The sequence below is a fragment of the Coenobita brevimanus genome, chromosome 56, assembly GCF_032717465.1.
Source record: "Coenobita brevimanus isolate Jiangsu-jjx chromosome 56, ASM3271746v2, whole genome shotgun sequence".
In the NCBI taxonomy this organism is placed as follows: domain Eukaryota; kingdom Metazoa; phylum Arthropoda; class Malacostraca; order Decapoda; family Coenobitidae; genus Coenobita; species Coenobita brevimanus.
The window spans coordinates 26,407,970-26,427,967 of NC_137009.1; the positions used below are offsets into that span (position 1 = coordinate 26,407,970).

The 19,998-nt window shown below is 42.2% G+C and overlaps 1 protein-coding gene across 1 annotated transcript; it reads right to left on the minus strand.

The window, feature by feature from the left end:
• Window positions 1-478: 478 nt before the first annotated feature.
• Window positions 479-12,862, minus strand: LOC145401671 (glutamate receptor 4-like). Its single transcript, XM_080273860.1, has 6 exons — window positions 12,778-12,862; window positions 8,067-8,248; window positions 6,981-7,139; window positions 4,084-4,332; window positions 2,159-2,326; window positions 479-598 (listed from the first exon to the last, which is right to left on the minus strand). Exons 1-6 carry the CDS (start codon window positions 12,860-12,862, stop codon window positions 479-481), a joined length of 963 nt encoding a protein of 320 aa, XP_080129986.1.
• Window positions 12,863-19,998: the final 7,136 nt, after the last annotated feature.

Below are 19,998 nucleotides of genomic sequence, written 5' to 3' on the forward strand. Positions count from 1 at the left end.
TGAGCATGACAGCGGTACCTTGCTCTGACAAAAATTGCTCAACAATACGTCGTTTTTGTGGGTTACGGTCACAGATGGGCAAACCAACAAACCAACATACAGAAATTGGATCATTATAATATAAATTGTAGTTATGAAGTTATCTCCAACATTTTCTTGGTCCAGAATATTTTTATGAATATTATCAATTCCATAAGACGACTCTTGTCTTATATATATTATTCGCGTAGACGTGTATATAGTGTATATATATATATCTATATATATATATATATATATATATATATATATATATATATATATATATATATTGTACAAAGCTTATCACGGTGCACCAGTAGCGGAGCAGTTAATGAGAGCTGTATCAAACCCATCCAAAAAAAAAAAAAAAATCTCGAAACGTGAATATAATCGCCTAAAGAGAGAGCGAATACAGTAAAAAGTTCATTTTATTGAAGGCATTATACATTAAATATTTTCAGGGCGATGAGGTGTACGGGGTCAATAGCAGCTCCAGAAACAAGAGCAACAGCCCGCACCCGTGGCCGAAGAAGAACAAGAAGAAAGCTCCCTGCAGGTGATCCAAGGTGAACACAACCTGGACAAGAAGAGACACCATTTAACGAGAAGGAAACACTAAGGTATTAAAATATACGCGGTTGTTTTAGGCATCAGTTCAGAGCTACATAATACTCCGAGCCATTAGCTTCACAGCAGAGCCATTCGCTTTCAGGTATCATTTAGGAGTCAGGGGAAATTGTTGCATTATTTACGAACACATATGAACACACTCTATGACTTAGGTCACCACTTTGTTAACAACACGATAATTACCACGCCATAGGAGCCTCCACAAACTCCTGAAAGTTGCCAGTGTCCGCGGGAGCACTAAATTGCATGGGGTCACTACCCTCTCAGAGCTGGTATACCTTCCTTTAAAAAAATTTCTATCGGGATTATTACTCATGCATAAAGCATTATACCAGTCTTATATTCATCGTGGATGTTTTACTGATGCTTTACATGAGATATGCGCTGAAAAGCTCCCCATGGAGTTTACTAAAAAGCGTGAAAGCTTATTGTGTGTTTTTGCATTCAGCAAATTTTTACCAAGTGTTATGAATCTCAGATGTTGGAAAAATATATCATACAGTTTCCAAAGATCGTAATCTTTAATCTGGAAAATCCCGACATGATTCTATCCATTATACACTTAATAATAGTAAGAACTGTACGGCCGAAATCTGACGGGGCCGAAATCAGCCGACCCGAATATTTAAAGGCATGATATTCCTCTTGCTTTGAGAAAACGTCTCAGTTCTTCTACAGTCTATTTTTTCACATATATTTTACCTGCGCAGTGGACCATGACACTATATTTTCCGGAATCATTGGGTAATTTCAAGAGGCGTGGGAGTCAGGTGTGGTATATACACACCATCAGCGCCGCCCTGGGCCCCTGGCGGCGGCCGCACAAACTACACCACGCTACCCATAAGAAAGCGCCTCCATGTGAGCTCAGTGGGTTCATACGATCTTCGATTGTTTAGGTACCATATTTCCTTCATTTCTTGTGTAAGATACAATTTCTTTATACTCAGTTACAAGTTTCCTTACAAATGTAGATTCACCACCTAAAAAATTGACTGTGATCAATACTCAGGCAGCATAATAATCGCCTGTAGACTGTCCCTAAATTGAGATGGATGCAACCTTCCATTTCTATTATATTTTGATAAAGAAGCCATTTTTTTCTCCAGTATTATATGTAGATAACTAAAAAAATATCCTATTTTCAGTAAAGGAACACAAAAATTGTATTACAGAGGGTAATTCAAGTTGACCCCACTTTTGCCTTTTACATTAAGTTATTTGGCGAGCGGTGGCATCTTTTTCCAGTTTGTGGGGCTCCTATTAGTGCCGATGTTAAGAGAGGATGTGGATCTAATGCCATCTTGGCTGGCGCAAAGTATATTGATTTTTTAACGAATAAATAGAGTTATTCTCAAACCTTTGTCAGACAGTAAACTTCCTCAGTTGCATAATACAGTAGCCAGAAGAATGTTAAGATAACAGTCTACCGTACTATGGGATTAATCCTCAACACTCTCTCTCTCTCTCTCTCTCTCTCTCTCTCTCTCTCTTATCTAAACCTTACAAGCCTGGTGTCCTTCTCAACGGCAGTTTTTTCCTCCTCCTGTGATAACTTCTGGTCCTGGTTTTCCTTCACATAACCGGCATACAGGTCATATAGCCACTTGTTCATTAAGCCAGCCTCCACACACCGCCACATCACCGCGTTGAAGTTCTTCAGATAAGGTGTACCCTGAACCAAAGAGCAAAATAATCTGAAGGATGTAAGTCAATGCACGGTTTCTGTGGCCTTTTTCAGATTTTATAATGTGAAAATGATAGAGTTACCTGAATATACCCATGCACACCTAAAATTTTGAATGATAACTCACATACCACTTCTTTCTGCCTCACTTCATTCCAGCTGCTGTCAAAACCACCTCACAGTCTAAACTAGCCTCAACCAAGAGACGGTCCGGTAACCCTCTTGGCTCCCGCTAAAAAACATTCACACCAAGCAACCTTTCCTTTTCTCGCCTCTCAGCAAAGACACACTTCAGCACAGAATACAGTAATAACTAATGTTTTTACATACAAAAGCAAAATAATAGTTACTGGTATTAGACAACAAGGATGCATAAGAAACAAGAAGGATCACATAGGGAGTACAACACTCGTGTCCAGCAATTACCCTGAGGTCCTAACATTTGACTTTGCCTGTGACCTTTATCTTCAACTGATTGCTCTTAACGTCGGTTTAATTAATTCTTATCTGACCCAAAACTATGTCAGGAAATTTGGCCCAAGGCAGTTCTAAGTTGACATTGCCCACTGACCTTGTCATTTGACCTTTTCCTGTGGCCTTGAACCTTTAACAGCTTGTTCTCACAATGGAAGCTCTGTTTCCTTGCCTTTCACTGAAACCTCCCTCAAAGATTGGTTTACATTAACCTTGCCATGTACCCTTGACCTTTGACCTATTGTTCTGTTGTCCTCAACCCTTCCACCAGGGTCTCCCGAAATTATATCAACACTGTTTTAGTTTCTGTTGTTTACAGAAGAACACACGGGATGAACTTTGATCTTGCCTTTTGACCTTAGCCTTTGATAGATGGATATAAAAAATGAATTCCATCACTCTTCTCTTACTCTCAGTCCTTCCCCCACATTTGATCTAAATTGGACAAAAACTAGTTATGCTTGGTCACACTTTGTCTTTTCCCTACGACCTTGACATTTGACCCATTGTCTGACCCTCAACACTTTCATCATGTTTTTTTTTTTTTAATCGGATAAAAACACTTAGAGTTACTGTGTTCACACACACACACACACACACACACACACACACACACACACACACACACACACACACACACACACACACACACACACACACACAGATCAAAATATAACACCCACACTCGCTTTAAGAATGCAGATATTAACCCTCCTGACCACAGGGTTGCTGCACGTGGTATTTAGTGGGGAGGGATTACTAAGCGTACCGCCCTTCGCTTATCGGCTAATAGTTGCAAAACTCATATTTCACTACTTTAGAGTTCTCTTCCTATTAAACATTTGAAAATTATTCAAACCGTCACTTCTGGGTGACCTGAGGCTGTACATGGTTATTATATTATAAAAATTGTATTGATGGTACCATATACAGTAACTGGTTCTTTACACGTTTCAACTGTCCCTGTTATTTGCAATAACTTCACTGACTATCGTGCCGGTCAGGGGCTGTCGTAACACCACAGTGTTTTCAAAATCAGGTACCTTTTCACTCCCCAACGTCCTTGTCATTAACTGATCGAAATCCACCAAGTGGCTCCTCTTTATGTTTTTTACAGTATGTTAGTTCCATATTTACAGCACTGTAGAATTAATGTACCATAACTGTGAATTTCATCTCAAGTTTCTATGTCATTGTCTAAGCAGAGAAAATAATATGAAATTAGCTGGAAGAGAATGCTAAAATTGACTTATACTTCTACTGTCACTTACTTTAGGCAAATACCACACGGATCCGGTTGGAAAGGAATTCTCCTTGGCCACATATAGATCAGTCTTTCTCCTGGGGTTGCTGTTGTGTATCAACATCCTAAGCACGAGGAAGCTGCGGTAGTTTATGTAGGAGAAGGTGCCCTCCATCACCATGCGCATGATATTGTCATAGCTGTAGAATTGCATGTCCCTCCACAGCCTTTGGTAGAGTGGGATGCGGGATGTGGAGAAGAGCTGGTGTCGTGATCCCTGATTTTAAGAATACAGTAGTAGATGAAGTTAAAACTTGTATAATATTAAGTAGCATCGACCATTTTCACGGGAAAGTTTCAAAACAATGCTGAAAACAATGATATGATATCGACAAAAATGATAACACGAGAAGGAGGGATGTGAGAAGAGAGGAAGAAATCAGTAGGATGGAAGTTGTGGAAGCAATGAGGACAATCAAAATGTGAAAGGCCCAGGAACTGATGGAGTGTGTGGTAAAATGCTGAAGCATGGGGGAGAGATAATAGTATAATGGATGTGGAAGATGTGCAGATTGGCCTGGGAGGAAGGTAGAGTCCCACAGGATTGGAAGTCAGGTATAATTATTCCCCTGTACAAAGGAAAGGGGGAAAAAGAAATGTGTGGTAATCTTAGAGGCAATTGTCTTCTTAGTGTAATAGAAAAAGAATATGACAGAATACTTATTGACAGAGTTAGGGAAATAATAGAGGAATTAGTTGGAGGAGAACAGAGAGGTTTTAGGAAGGGAAGAGGTTGTGTAGATCAGATATTCATTCTTAGATCTATAGCGGAAAAGTTTCTACAGAAGGTAATGATGTTGTATGTGGTCTTCATGGATTTGAAAAAAGCATATGACAGGGTGAATAGACAAGGACTGTGGAAAGGATTAAGAATGTATGGAGTAGATGGAAAGCTGTTGAATTCCGTGAAGAGTATGTATGAGGATGCTAAGGCTGCAGTGTGTGTGGATGGTGAACTGAGTGAATTTTTCTAACTGAAGATCGGATTGTAACAGGGATGTGTCATGTCTCCATAGTTGTTCAATCTGTATATGGATGGGGTTATAAAAGAGATACATGGTAGGGCAGTGGATGTTGGAGTAGCCCTAATGAGAGAGGGCAATGCTTGGAAATTCCCTGTTCTGTTGTTTGCAGATTATACTGTGTCGTTAAATGAAGACGAAGGGGAGCTGCAAGGCTTGGTGGATGAGTTTGGGAGAGTGTAAACAACGGAATCTAAAAATGAATAAGGGGAAGCGTATAGTTATGGTCTTCGAGAGAAATGAAGTCAGTGAATGTACAGTGAGGTTGGATGAGGAAGAAATGGAAATTGTGAGTATGTTTAAGTACCTGGGTAGTGTGATAAGTAAGGATGGAAGTTTAGAGGGTAAAAGGCTTGAAGGGGCATATCAAGGAAGAAAGGTTGCTGGTTCCTTGAAAACAGCGATAAGAAACGGGGAAGTGAGCATGGAAGTGAAAAAGTTAGTGCATGACAGTATCGTGAAATCAAGTCAAACGCATGGAAGTGAAGCTTGGACGTTGTTGGAGGGACAGAAGTCTAGAGTGAGAGCAATGGAAATGAGTTATTTGAGAGGAGCATGTGGAGTCACATGGAGAGACAGACTGACAAATGAGGAAGTGAAGGAGCGTTGTGGTGTGGATGTGGATGTGATAGGAATGTCAGGAGAAACACACTGAGGCGGTTTGTCCATGTGGAGAGGATGGAGAATGAGAGACTGACAAGGAGAGTATGTGAGTGAGCTGGAGGGGGGAGGAGAGGGAGGGGGAGGCCAAGGATGAAATGGAGGCATGGATTAGAGAGGTATATGGGAGAGGGAGGTTGTGAGATGTGAGCAGGGCTGTGAAATGGCGGGAGACAGGGCTACATGGAGGCGATTTGTTTGTGGCCACCCCTTACTGGATTAAGGCATCTAGTAATAGATAGATAGGTAGACGATGTTGTAGCGGAGGTGCTGTTGTGTTATTGTAGCCCCAGTGGACCGTAGGCTGAAGCTACCCCTCTCCTGCAGTTCACCTTCCTTCTCTCGTATGAATGGTCAGGATTTTAAGCGTTATCTGACTGATCGGACAACCTTACCATCCTGCTATATCGGTGCCACAACGTGATAGCGTCCCTTTCCTGCACCAGGGAAAGTGTACTTGGGGGTAGCATGAATCTAGAGGATGTAGTGAAAAAAAAAAATATGATGATAGTTAATTGTATGGTGTTCTCGTCCTTGTAGTATGGCAAGATCCGGTACACCCTTAGATACACTGGGATGCGGGATGTGGAGAGTTGGCGTTCCGAGCCGTAAGGGAAAGAAAGGTTGGCAAGTTTTCATCATAGAGAATGTGCCTCTGTGAAGCTGATTTTACTCGCTGGGTCCTTCTCATTGGGTCCTTCTTAATTAGAATTTGTGTTGCCTTCTAAGAATTAAGAATGCAAATAAGTTTCTTTTACTGTCCAATTACTTCTTTAGTACTCTACAATCTCCAGCTACCCCCCCCTCTCTCTCTCTCTCTCTCTCTCTCTCTCTCTCTCACACACACACACACACACACACACACACACACACACACACACACACACACACACACACACACACACACACACACACACGCACACACACACACACACATACATTGCGCTAAGACATCTTCCTTTGATGAAACTGAGCATGAGTGACTTTTCCCCCGTGTTTAAGTTGTCTGGTATTCCTGATTATCTAAAAACTCAATATTGTGTCAAATTATATTAACCGAATGACTTAGAGGTGGATTATGTTGAATATTCAACGAAAGAGGCTAAAAGAATAAAGCGTTTCAAAGACCTTCTTCCTGTACCTGAAATGAATAGGAGTCTTTGTCCATTTGCCGAATACCTACCTTAATTTCTTCCATACCATACTTCAGGTTGGACCCAAGGAGCTGCTGGAGTGTGTCTAGCGGTGGGGGAATGAAGGGCACTGCTAAATTGCTGGTGAGGGAGGTCTTGTAGTGGGTCGTCACCAAGAAGGCGTACAGGAACCAGAACCCGAGAAACACCTGGGGAAAGATGGCAGCTGCTACACTTTTCAGTGTGATGCTATTAATATTGTTCATCACCTCTCATTTTTTCTGTATTAACTTTTTCGCATTTTTTACATGCCAGCAAATCAATGGATAAACATGAAATTAGATTAGGACCGTCCTTAGTCGACATCGTGACATATGTCTTTTTAAATGAACAACAAATTATAATGGTAGTGATATTTGAATCTGCGAGACTTGGCACTGAACAATTTGTAATAATCTTCCTACCATCGATATAACTACAGTATTTTAACTTGTGTGATCAAATATCAGCGTAATTTTTCCAAATTGCCAAAAATGTTAGTATCTATGAAGCGTTTGCGAAATACTGTTTCTATTGCATTATTTAATTAGAAAAATAACATTAATAAGTATCTTAGCACCCGGATGTGGCCCCAGTTTCTTAAGTGACCGTAGAGAGTATGCCGTTGATGGGTGTGTGTAATTCACCTGGTCGGTCAGGATCACTTGATGGTCGTGATGGTCAGCTTTTACCCTCCCGGAAGGGAGCTGAGAGCTTATATAATCCGATCTAAGGGCAAGACTGTGACCTTCACACACGCACTTACCCGTCCCCTTGCTCAAGGGGGACAGTAACCACCCATTTCATCAGTGAAACTTTTCGCAACCTGAGCGAGGCGCGAACTCCCGTCCAGCAGTTGGCAAGCGGGAACGTTACCACTGCACCAGTGAGCGGTGTGTGTGTGTGTGTGTGTGTGTGTGTGTGTGTGTGTGTGTGTGTGTGTGTGTGTGTGTGTGTGTGTGTGTGTGTGTGTGTGTGTGTGTGTGTGTGTGTGTGTGTGATTTTATCCTGGGCACCGGGAAGTCGCAAGTATTGGCAAGTGGAAAAATAAATGCATGCGATCATGGAGGAAAAAAAAAAGTGAGGCTCATCCTCACCCTGCCTGCAGAAAGCCAGAGGTAGCCATAGAGGGACTGGCTGAGGAAGGAAGCCAGGATGCGCATGGAGGCGTGGGAATCCAGAAGGTGGGAGGAGGAGATGGTGGCTTGAATGTGGCAGAAGACATGGTAGAGCAGAACCCCACCACACACAGACACCACCACACACACCCACACCTTCACTGAAAGGGAAGTGTGAAGAGAATCTGGTGTAAAGATAAAGTACGATACCGAAACTTAAAACTGAACACCATCACACAAAAATGACCACATACACTAGTATCTTAACTGTAAGGAAAGTTTCATAGGGTGTACTGTGTAAGTGAAGACTATGATGGTTTCAGTGCGGCAGAAGACTGATAGAGCAGAACCCTACTGCAGAGAGACACCACCTCACTCACTCATACGTTCATTGCAATGGAAATTGAATAAGTTAACATGGAATTAAAAAAAAAAAACTGATATACATAGATAATTTGCTGTGAAAATCTCTTCCTTCTTTGTATACATCACCGCACACATTGAAATATCAACTGCACTTTATGTACATCGAGTTAAATCTGCAGTAAAGGAAATAACCGAGATTAGTTCATGTAAGGGTATCTGGATAATGTAGCAGCGGAAGAGATTCTGGGATATATTGCATTTGTGCAGGAAATTAAATAATGCAACTCAGTGGTCACTACAATGTTTGTTGGGTTGACTTTATTGCTACGAGGAATATCTTTGCCAGTTGATTTCTATGCACAACCACCAGACCATCCTTCTTCTAATATCTGCATATCAAATCCTTCCATATTCGTCTTGGTCTTTCATGGTACTTAGGCGTGGCAGATCAAGACAAAGGTAGTTGGATAGGATGTGCGAATGTGTGACCAGCAGATAAGCGGTGGCTGAAGGTTGCGGCCATGAACCGCTGTCACGTCTAATATGTACTCCCCTGAATTTTGACTCCCCAGTCGTTTTTATACGTATAATTTGCATTCCACAGTCATTATTATACATACAATTACACTCCCCCAGTGTATATTACACACTTCCTCTGAATAATATGCACTCCCCAGTCTTGACCTCATTTCTAATTTGATAACTTTTCGTTTCGATTCTGATATTCTGAAAATGAATTCCCTACTACTATCTATTTTCAATACCATGTCGAATCAGTCTCACGAAACACTGAAGAGTCTCTACAGAGATGACTTTGTCCGAGCTTGTCCTTGTCCAACACTGGGGTCAGTCGAGCAGGATATATCGCTCAGTGCACTCCTCTCATTCTGCCCTAGGTTCGTACACGTAGTATCATACTTTCAAAATTACTGAGATCTGTGGTGTATTAAATAATAGAATTCTAAAGATATTGTATATTAAAACAAAGAATCCTTCATTGAATAACATTATGTCTGTAGTCTTATTATCTTTTCCATAGTCTCTGTGTTCTCCACAGGTTGGGTGGCCGAAACAGTCACGGGATCACCAATGAGCATGGATTTGCACAGCAGCAAGCACTATGCATTTGATGATATTTTTATCTTCTTAAGCAGTCATGCATATCCTGATGCTTTAGTTGATAAAGAAAAAAGCTTAAATTTCGTCGTGCTTGTAAACCGTTTTGCTCTGTCGATAACAAGTTATGCTACAAAAGAAAGCAGAAAAATGGTGATCCACTGAAGGTGCAAGTTTTGTGGAACGAAGCGGAAGTGAAATGTGTGATTCAAGAAGTTCATGAAGGATCTTGGGAAGGCAAGGAATCTCGAAGTATGCGTGCACATCATGGAATCGCAGCTACATTACATTAGTCAGAAAACGCTTTTATTGGCGCTCTGTTGAAGCTGATGTGTCTGCTTATATCAAGTCTTTTGCTCAGTGTCAAAAAGTAAACCCCAAGCCATCGATTGAAGCACCAGAGCTGCACTCGGTACCTGTTCCTAATACGGTCATGAAGCAGATTGGTATAGACATATGCACATTCCCAGAAAACGATGGCTACAAATACATAGTTGTTGCTATTGACTATTTTTCAAAATGGACTGAAGCAAAACCATTGAAACAGAAAGATGCTTCCAGTGTCGCTGAATTTCCCTTTGAACTTATAACAAGGCATTCATGCTTTGATATACAAATAAATGATCAGGGTCGGGAATTTGTTAACCAGGTTTCAGAAACTTTCAATGAGCTTACTGGAGTGAAGCAAAAGGTGGCTAGTGCTTACCATCCTCAAGCAAATGGTCTTGTGGAACTACAGAATAGGACAATAAAGGACAAATTATTGAAAATACTTGAAAGTGATAACAACTGGGTTTCCTGTCTAAATGGAGTGCTATTTGCTCACAGAACAGCTGTTCATTGATCAACTGGTTACTCTCCATTTTGCCTTCTTTATAACCGTGAACCCAAACTCCCTGTGGACGTCAAGTATGGAATACAGAATCAGTCAGCAACATGTGAGTTTGATGAAGATTATGTGGTGAAAGTGGCACAAACCATGCAAGACATTCGCGAGCACTGCAAAGTAAGTGCTGATGCAAATATTCAGAAAGCACAAGCTAAACAACAACGGAATGACAACAAACGACACAACACAGCTTATAGTTACAAGCCTGGAGATCTTCTCTTAAAAACCTTAAACGTGCGGACAGGAAAGGCGATAAACATTTACTTCCATGGAGTTGTCCCTTCAAAATTGAAAGATTATTGGATAACAATACTTGTGTGTTTTCATCATCAGATGCAGAGCTTAAAAAAAAAAATATGTAATCTAAAGCCATTTGTTCAAAGGAGTGATAATGAACCAGTAAGTGATAGTGACCAACCTGAGGCTTGTACAAAGACTAAGACACTTACTCGAATGTGGATACCTTCTCTTGGACTGACTGACGATGACAAAAAGATAATTATAAATTATGACTGGTTGGATGATAGGATTATAGATACTGCACAGACTCTAATACGTAAGCAGTATCCTGTGGCAGGAGGATTGGACACGACACTGTTTGCACAGAGGCCAAGTGGGTTTAATTCATCTGGTTTTAATACTGTACAAATTCACTTTGATGAAAATCGGAATCACCGGTTCACCTCTACAACGGTCAGAATGAGGATAAAGATAGCAGATAGTATGACACCCCCAAAATTGACTGAATCTGCACAAAAGCAATTGAAATCTCGCTATGAATCTCTTGCCAAAGATGGGAGCCTAGAAATTTATCTTATACATTGTGATCAGCAGCCGAATAGTTATGACTGTGGACTGTATGCAATTGCAAATGCTATCTAATTTTTAGCAGAGGATGGTAATTCAATGTCCCATTATGAAAATAGCAAGATAAGGCAGCATCTCATAGAATGTTTTGAAAAGCGTGTGTTGTTGCATTTTCCTAAATCACTGAAGCGTAGACGAGGAAAGCAGCCTGCAAAGAAGACAATCATTATGTATATCATTATGTAATGATGGTAAACTTTGTAGTTCTGTGATTTGGAATTATTTTATTTCAGATTGTATATTTTCATCTTTGGTTTTCACATGAAAATATTTTAAACAATAAAACTACTATGCAAACTGGCGTAGGCTATCTCTTAATAAAGATGAAAATAAAAGATAAAGCTTAACTCTGCATACACCTTAAATAATAATGACTGAGACAAAAAGATATATTTCACAAAGGGAGTGCTTACTATACACATGATATTGACTGTGGGGGTGCGAATAATTCAAGAGGAGTGCAAATTAAAGGTATAATAATAACTGGTGGAGTGCAAATTATACGTACAATAACGACTGGGGAGTACAATATCTGGAGGAGTGCATATGAAATGCTACACCGCCACCACTCTAAGCAGGCTTGAGGCTCCAGCACCACGAATAAGGGTAATAATATTATAAGCACTCCTGTTATCTGTATTGCTCACGATGACATGTTCAAAATGTATACTTTGACCAATGTTGAAACTTTGTATAACTGGTTCACGATTTGACTGTGATATAATTGTTTATTATGTCAAAACTGCGGCTACTTGACTCATCCTGAAATACTCTGACACGCTTTGGGATCGCGTGCTTCTATTCACCTAGAAATTAAGATGAAAAATTCTCACATTAACTTACTCTGGAAGTATGAAAGAATTTCCCATTTTGACTCTTTCTGGAGTTTCCTTCACTTATCTCAAGTGGGTGTTTCCTACACTGGATTAACGTTGCAAGTCCTATGCAGAGGTACGCTAGCACCTCCTACACCGATTTGCAATGGAATTACATACCGGTACATGAACTTAAATATCATACACTAAAATAATTTACATTTACGTTAAATTTTCTTGCAATGACTTACGTTGGAAATCTGACACTGACTTACACTGGAATTTCCCGTACTGACTTACACTGAAAAATCTAACCCTGATGCGCTGGAAAAATCCTACTGTGAATTGTACAGGAATTACTTAGACTAAATTATGCTGTCATTGGGATGAAATGGCCTACTGTAGTCTGCCACACTTTGGAAATACTGATTTTGCCTCATGATGCAGTTGAACTGCTTTCTTTGACTCACGCGACTGACAAGGATAGGACCAGAGTACTGTGAGACTTGTGCTGAGCATTAAGAATGACGGAGGATAGAGGAAGAAATAGCTTGCAACGTAGTGAATTCCATGAGGGATACAAGTCGGGGCACAACGCATCATATTACGTATGTTGAAATATTCTACTTTAACTCACTCTGGAAAGGAGTGATGAGCTTCTGCCAGGGCGCACTCGGGGGACTCTTGGCTGTGATGAAGGTGATGGAGTCCGTGAAGAACATTATGGTATGATCCAGTGAATTGGCTCGCTCCTGCATGATGACTAGGCCTAAGGTGACGTTGGCTCGCCCATGTTGAACGTCACCCATTATCCCAATCCAGTGGCCCTGGGAATGGACGAGACAGTAGGGAACGATGGAATCAATATATATTTTTACTTAAACTTGATTAAAATTGCCATGTGTTTATTTCGAGTGCTGATTTATAATAACAGATTAAGAATGAAATACGTGGCTCTTCACGAAGTAGTGCAATGGAAAAGCATTGTGTTGTCTCCAGCAACTGAGCTACATGATATAAGTCGACAAATGATGTAGATCTGGGCCATGTTAAGTCAAATTAAGTGTGGTGAATTCCCAGCTATCATTCCAGGCACAAGGAGTAGTTGGCATTCAACATCATCCATCACGCCAATCCAATGGCACTTCTTGATGGGAGTCAAGACTGAACTGGGCTCCTCCGATCACAACCTTATCACCTTAACCTGTCCTATCGCTCTGGTACGGCCTGTGGACCCTCCAAAGAAACGTCGTTTGTGGCACTTTGGAGCTGCAGATTGGGAGGCCCTCAGGCAGTACTTCCTTGATTTTCCCTGGAATGATTGTTGCTTCCATGGCCGGGAGCCATCTGAGTGTGCCTCGTGCATTATGCAGGTTATTCTCTCGGGCATGGAAGCATACATTCTCTTCTCATATCCTTTGACTAATGCAAGAAAAACTTTCTTTAATCACACTTGTTCTAATGCTGTCCGCAACAAGGAGAGGGCCTGTAAAGGGTATCAGAGCCAACCCACCCCTGTATCGCATCTTGCTTATGTTTCTGCCCAGAATCGTGCTAAGTCTGTTCTTTGTTCTGCCAATAATAATATCATCCTTACTAAATGCTCGCAACTTTCTAACTCGAATTCTTCTCGCTCCTTCTGGCACCTTGCCAAAAACCTTTCTAACAACTTTACCTCATCAACCTTCCCTCCTCTTATCTACTCTGATGGTTCTGTAGCTGTCTCTTCTACTGATAAAGCAGATCTCTTTGCTCAGACTTTCTCCTCCAATTCCACCATAGACGATTCCGGTGCTGTTCCTCCTTCACTTCCCCCCTCTGACTTCTTCATGGCTGACATAAAAATGTCTTCAGCTGATGTATTTTCCGCCATCACATGCCTCAATACTAACAAGGCATATGGCCCTAATGGAGTCACTCCTGTTGTTCTCAAGAACTGTGCTTCTGTGCTTACACCCTGCCTAGGCAAACTCTTTCGCCTTTGTCTGTCAACTTGTACCTTTCCTTCTTGCTGGAAGTTTGCTCTCATTCAGCCAGTCCCAAAGAAGGGTGACCACTCCCAACCCTCTAACTATCGTCCAATGCATTAACATCCTGCATCTCAAAAGTTTTCGAGTCAATTCTTAACAGAAAAATGTTAAAGCATCTTTCCTATCACAGCCTTCTTTCTGATCGTCGGTATGGGTTCCGTCAGGGACGCTCCACTGGCAATCTTCTTACCTACTTTTCAGACTCCTGGTCGTCCTCCTTTCAGGACTTTGGGAAAGCTTTGCCATCGCACTTGACATCTCACAGGCTTTCATTTGAGTCTGACACAGATCTTTAATTTCCAATCTGCCCTCTTACGGTTTCTATCCTTCTATCTGTGCCTTCATTGCTAGCTTCCTTTCTGGTCGTTCTATAGCCGCTGTTGTAGACGGCTATCGTTCTTCTCCTACATCTATCAACAGTGGTGTTCCTCAGGGCTCTGTCCTGTCACAAACTCTCTTTCTTTTATTCATCAATGACCTTCTATGCTGTACATCTAACCCTATCCACTCGTACGCTGATGACTCTACCCTTCACCTTTCCCGCAACGTCCATCTCAGCAGTTACTTCAACAGACATGGGATGAGGCTATGGCACACCTAATGTCTTGATTTGGCTCGTATCTCTGACTGGGGTAAAAATAATCTTGTTGTTTTCAATGCATCAAAGACTCAGTTCTTACACCTATCAACCTGACAAAATCTTCCACAGGTGTACCCACTAATGTTTAATAATAATCAGCTTAATCTTGGATCATCCTTGAACATGCTTGGGGTTTCATTCACTCGGGACATATCTTGGAAAGATCATATTACATCTCTTGTAAAAGCTGCTTCCACGAGATTGGGTGTGCTAAGCTGACTTCGTTCCTTCTTTACCCGTGCACAATTGTTGACTCTGTACACGGGTTTTATCCACCCCTGTTTAGAGTACAACTCGCGTGTGTGGGGAGGTTCTCTACATACAGCTCTTCTCAATAGGGTGGAGTCAAAGGTTTTTCATCTCATTAACTTTCCTCCTCTTACTGACTCCCTTCAACCTCTGTCTCTTCACCGCACTGTTGCATCTTTATCACTTCTCTATCATTATTTCAATGGTCGCTGCTCCTCTGAATTGTCTGCATGCATTCCTCCACCTCTACGACGGGCGCATGGCACCCGTCTAGCAACAAACTCTCATCCCTTTTCTGTCCAACTCTCTAATGCAAGAGTTAACTGATACTCCCAGTCTTTCATTTATGCAACAGGTCAACTCTGGAACTGTCTCCCTCTGTCTGTATTTCCTGCTTCCTATGATCTCCAGTCTTTCAAACGCAGTGTGTTCAGGCATCTCGATATGATCAGATCTTGAATTTGGCTCTCTCTTGTATTTTGGTCTTCTCTAGGAAGGAACAGTTTTTGCGGGCTCGTGGCCTTTGGTTCCTTCTTCCTACTGTAGGATAAGAAATAAAAACATACTTAAAACTTAAACAGTGAAACGGAATGCAAGCTTTCTAAATGAGAGATGAGAAACAACAGGCTAAAAAAATGATTTTGATGAGAGAGATACATTTTGCAGACCAGTGTAATGAGAGAAGGGAACATACAGGCTGAGAAGGATGGGGTTCACTTACAAGGTTTGCTAGTACTTTATGGCTCGAAATTCATAGCAACTTACAACGTTGATCCATTGACCCAGAAAATGAAGGAAGAGACTGGATCAGGACTTATGGCAGTTATCTTTAACCCGCCCCGTCCCGTCGACGTATGCGCATGTTGCAACGATTTGCATTTGCCAGTCCCGGCGACGTACCGGTACGTCGTGCAATTGCAATGTGCATAATTTCGACAATTTTCAAAATTCGTGCTTGATTTGCAGTATGTACCCTCGCATGACCTTCCCCTACCTGCCACCAGGCGGGGACACTCGGCGACCCCGCACGACCAGCGCTAGCCCACCACTCGTCCACTCACCTGGTAGCCACGGTCCTGCTCAGACATGGCTAAGAGAGGTCTCTCAGACAGCGAAATTCAAGTCGCCCTGGACACCTTTACCGGTGACAGTGATTCCCCACTGGACGACGAGGATATGGACAAGGATTATGTGCAGCCAGAGGAGGAAGAAACCACCAGCAGTGACGAGGAAGTTCCGTCTCCCAGGAAGCGGCAGTACGTGACTTACCGTGCTGCTAGAGAGGGGCAGCAGGCAAAGAAGGCATGTGCAATATCCTATCCCTATCCCCAGCGTGATTTGGAACCAGAATTCGAGGACGAGGACGAGGACGAGGACGATGACAGAGCCGTGGGACGTGCTGCCACGTAGTATGGACGTGAGGTGATAACACATCGTGGCCCAGAGCTCACACCACGTCGTATGAGCAGGTATGGGCCTAGCATTTTGTTTGGAGAGTTAATAAGTCAAGTGGAGGGAGTGGGAAGTGAAAGGGAAAGTCCAGGGAGGATTAGGGAAAGTGAGAGTGACGTGAGTGAGTCATTGCTCTCCCTATGTAGTGTGAGGCGGCGTAGTGGATCACGTGGGCCAGTGCGGGTGCGTTCCTTATCACGTGGGGTTGTGAGGGAGGGGGAAGGTGGGGAGGAACCACTCCAAAGCACGTCTTATGCTCCCCAATATCCCCTAACACGTGGTCGAGCTAGGGTGCGTGAGAGAGCACGTGGTGTTGTCATGGAGGGGGAAGGTGGGGAGGAACCACTCCCCAGCACGTCTTCTGCTCCCCAATATTCCCCTATTTCATCCCCACAGCCCCCTAATGTTCCTCAAGGCCGTAAGGGTAAGGGAAAGGGAAAGGGTAAAGGCAGAGGGAAGAGGAGTGACAGTGGGGAAGCCCTCCGCACTCCTTCTCCCCCACCTCCCCAACCAGGATCTCCTCCCCACCCAGACGAAGGCGGTGATGGGGATGATGGGGATGAGGGATTGGGAGGATGGGAGTGATTTTTCTCCCCTCATTCACCCCTTCACTGAACAGGGGCGATCTGGCTGCATTGCTCCAGGAATTCACTGTAATTCCACCAGGTTGGATTTTTTCCACCTGTTTTTTAGTGAGGCATTTGTGGAGCAGATTGTATACCATACCAACCTGTTTGCAAGCGCCCAGCGCCTAGAGAGTGAAAGATTGGGAACAAGGAGTAGGCATTCTATCATCTATGATTACCCTGTCTCCCTTCCAGAAATGTTCTTATTTTTTACCCTGGTCCTTTTGATGGGTATTATAAGAAAGAATAGAATTCCTGCTTACTGGACTAGGGACCCTGTTATGTTTACCCCAATATTTGGTCAAGTGATGACGCGTAATCGGTTTCAACAAATTCTAAGTCGCCTCCATTTCTATGATGCTCATGACCCTGCAAATGCAAACAACACTGATAAAATGAGGCGAATTAGGTTGGTCTTTGAACACCTCAGGCAAACCTTTCGTTCCTCATTCTATCCCTATAGAGACCTCGTCATAGATGAGAGTCTTGTGTTGTGGAGAGGCAATATTTCATTCAGACAGTATATACCCAGCAAAAGGCACCGTTTTGGGTTCAAGATCTTTGTTATGTGCGACTGTAGGACTGGATACGTGCAAGACATAGTCTTGTACACCGGTGCACAGACAGACATAATAGAAGATCGAAGTATTGGACTGTCGGGAGCAGCGGTAAAGACGATGATAGAAGACTACCTTCATCGTGGTCACGTTCTCTACCTGGACAATTGGTACACTAACCCTCTTCTCGCTAGTGATCTTCACACGCATGAAACGGGAGTCTGTGGAACCGTAAAGGTGAACCGGCGTCACATGGCCAAGGTAGGGTGGAAACTTGCAAGGAATGAGGTTGTCTTCTTCAAAGCCAACAACATCCTTGCAACAATGTGGAGCCACAACAGAGAAGTAAGCCTCTTGTCCACGGTTCACCGCCCTTTGATGCACCGTACTGATTCTGTTGATTACCATAGCGAGAACAGGCGTCGTGTTTGGAAACCTGAGTGTGTCATGGATTACAATATAAACATGCGCCTCGTGGACCAGTCAGACTCCATGATATCGACGGTAGAGTGTGCCAGGACCACGATGAAGTGGTATAAGAAACTGTTCTTTCACTTGCTAGATATCACTGCTCTGAATTGCCACCACCTTCACACCATGACAACAGGAGTTCAGGAAACATTTGAAGGGTTTGTGAGGGAGCTCACAAGAGAAATCTTTGCAAAGTATGCTGTTGAAAGGCCCCAACATCGCACCCGCACTGCCCCTATTGCCCAAACTCCCCTGAGAATATCCGGCCGCCATTTCCCCACTCCTATCCCTCCCCAGCCAAACAGACCTAGGCCCCAACGCAGGTGTCACGTGTGCAGTAATTCCCGGGTGAGACTCACGACACAGAGGAAGGACACCCGCTATGAGTGCGTGCAGTGTGACGTGGGTCTGTGTATTCACCCATGTTTTAGTGAATATCACACGTTGATGCAATTTTAGTATGGTGTGAATGCGAAAGGACGCAGAAATTATGAGGTAAATGCGACAGACAGACGCTCAGTGAAATTATCAGTCATGTTGATCTCCAAATATTAGTATAAAGTGCATACGGGTAGAACATAAGTGCAAACATTGTATGTAAGTATATAAATCTGCCCTAAATTGAAACTTACATAGCGAGGGTTTTATTATGCGATATTCTGTCGCTCAGTGCAATAAATACGGCCCGTAATTATATAATTATTATTATTGGAAATTCTTACGGGTATAATATAAGTTCAAATTATTGTAAGTGCTGATATATATTCTAAGTCAAATATTCATAGCGTGTGTATAGAGATGGGATTTTCTGACGCTCAGTTGAATGAATAAGGCACGTATTAGTGAAAATAAAAGTCAGCAAGTGGTAAAGCGTGTAATATATGTGAAGAATTAGTATATAAGTGTGTGAGTATTATGTTGGTCGAAACATTCATTGCGAGGGTATTTTCATGCGATATTCTCACGCTCACTTGAATAAATAATGGCAGTAAGTATGTACAGTGCAGTATAGGGGTGTAAACGTGTGTAATATAAGTGGGAAATTATAATTGGAGTGAATAAATAAAGTAGATGATGAAACATGAGTGTTTGAGATCGTGGTTGCTACGTGAATATGCGCTAGCATATCGCTAAATGCCCTCATAATGAATGAAAATAATTGAAAACCTTTACAGTGGTGGAGGAAAGGTTCTATGTAAAGGGGAAAATAATTGGAAAGTGATAAAACAATTTGGTATGTTGAAATACGAGTCATAGCGAGTGCGCTTACTAAGCTGATGTGCGCTATACTTATGTTGCATGTCATCATAATGAATGAAAACATCTGAAAACACTTACAAACAGTTGTAATTGGTAAAATGTCATTGAAACAGAAGTATACAAGTAGAAAAAATGATAGGTTGACTCATACCAGACACTTAGCATATAGCATGTTACGACTCGGACCAAACTCGCTATGCTCGCGCGATGGTACAATGCTTATTTTTCATATATATGTGTCTGAAATCAATTATATTGTTACTGTTATTGTTTAATAGTTCAAATTCAATAAATATAGAGATGTTGTGTGTTGTTTCTCCCATTATTCCTTATCATAGAAAATGTAAGTGCATATCCTGCCCATTACAAAACACCACAACTGCCGGGGGGAACCGCACCTGTACGGACCACTTCTAGACCGTGGGAACCACTTTCTTTGTGATTTTCCTTTGTTTCTCGACCTAAGCGGAAGTTTTAGCAAAAAAAAAAATTTTCCAAAAAGGCTCGGGACTGGGGGATGTCATAGGTGCGGAAAACCTCGGGACGTGATGGGTTAAAACTTTGATCGCGAAG

What these genes read in the sequence shown, in the direction of transcription:
- LOC145401671 (XM_080273860.1), bottom strand. Translation starts at nt 12,862, where the DNA reads ATGTTCTTCACGGACTCCATCACCTTCATCACAGCCAAGAGTCCCCCG. An exon ending in ATGGTATGGAAGAAATTAAG is followed by an intron (nt 4,333 to 6,980) that starts GTAGGTATTCGG and finishes TCTTAAAATCAG; the next exon opens with GGATCACGACACCAGCTCTT. An exon ending in TTGAGAAGGACACCAGGCTT is followed by an intron (nt 599 to 2,158) that starts GTAAGGTTTAGA and finishes CTTCTTGTCCAG; the next exon opens with GTTGTGTTCACCTTGGATCA.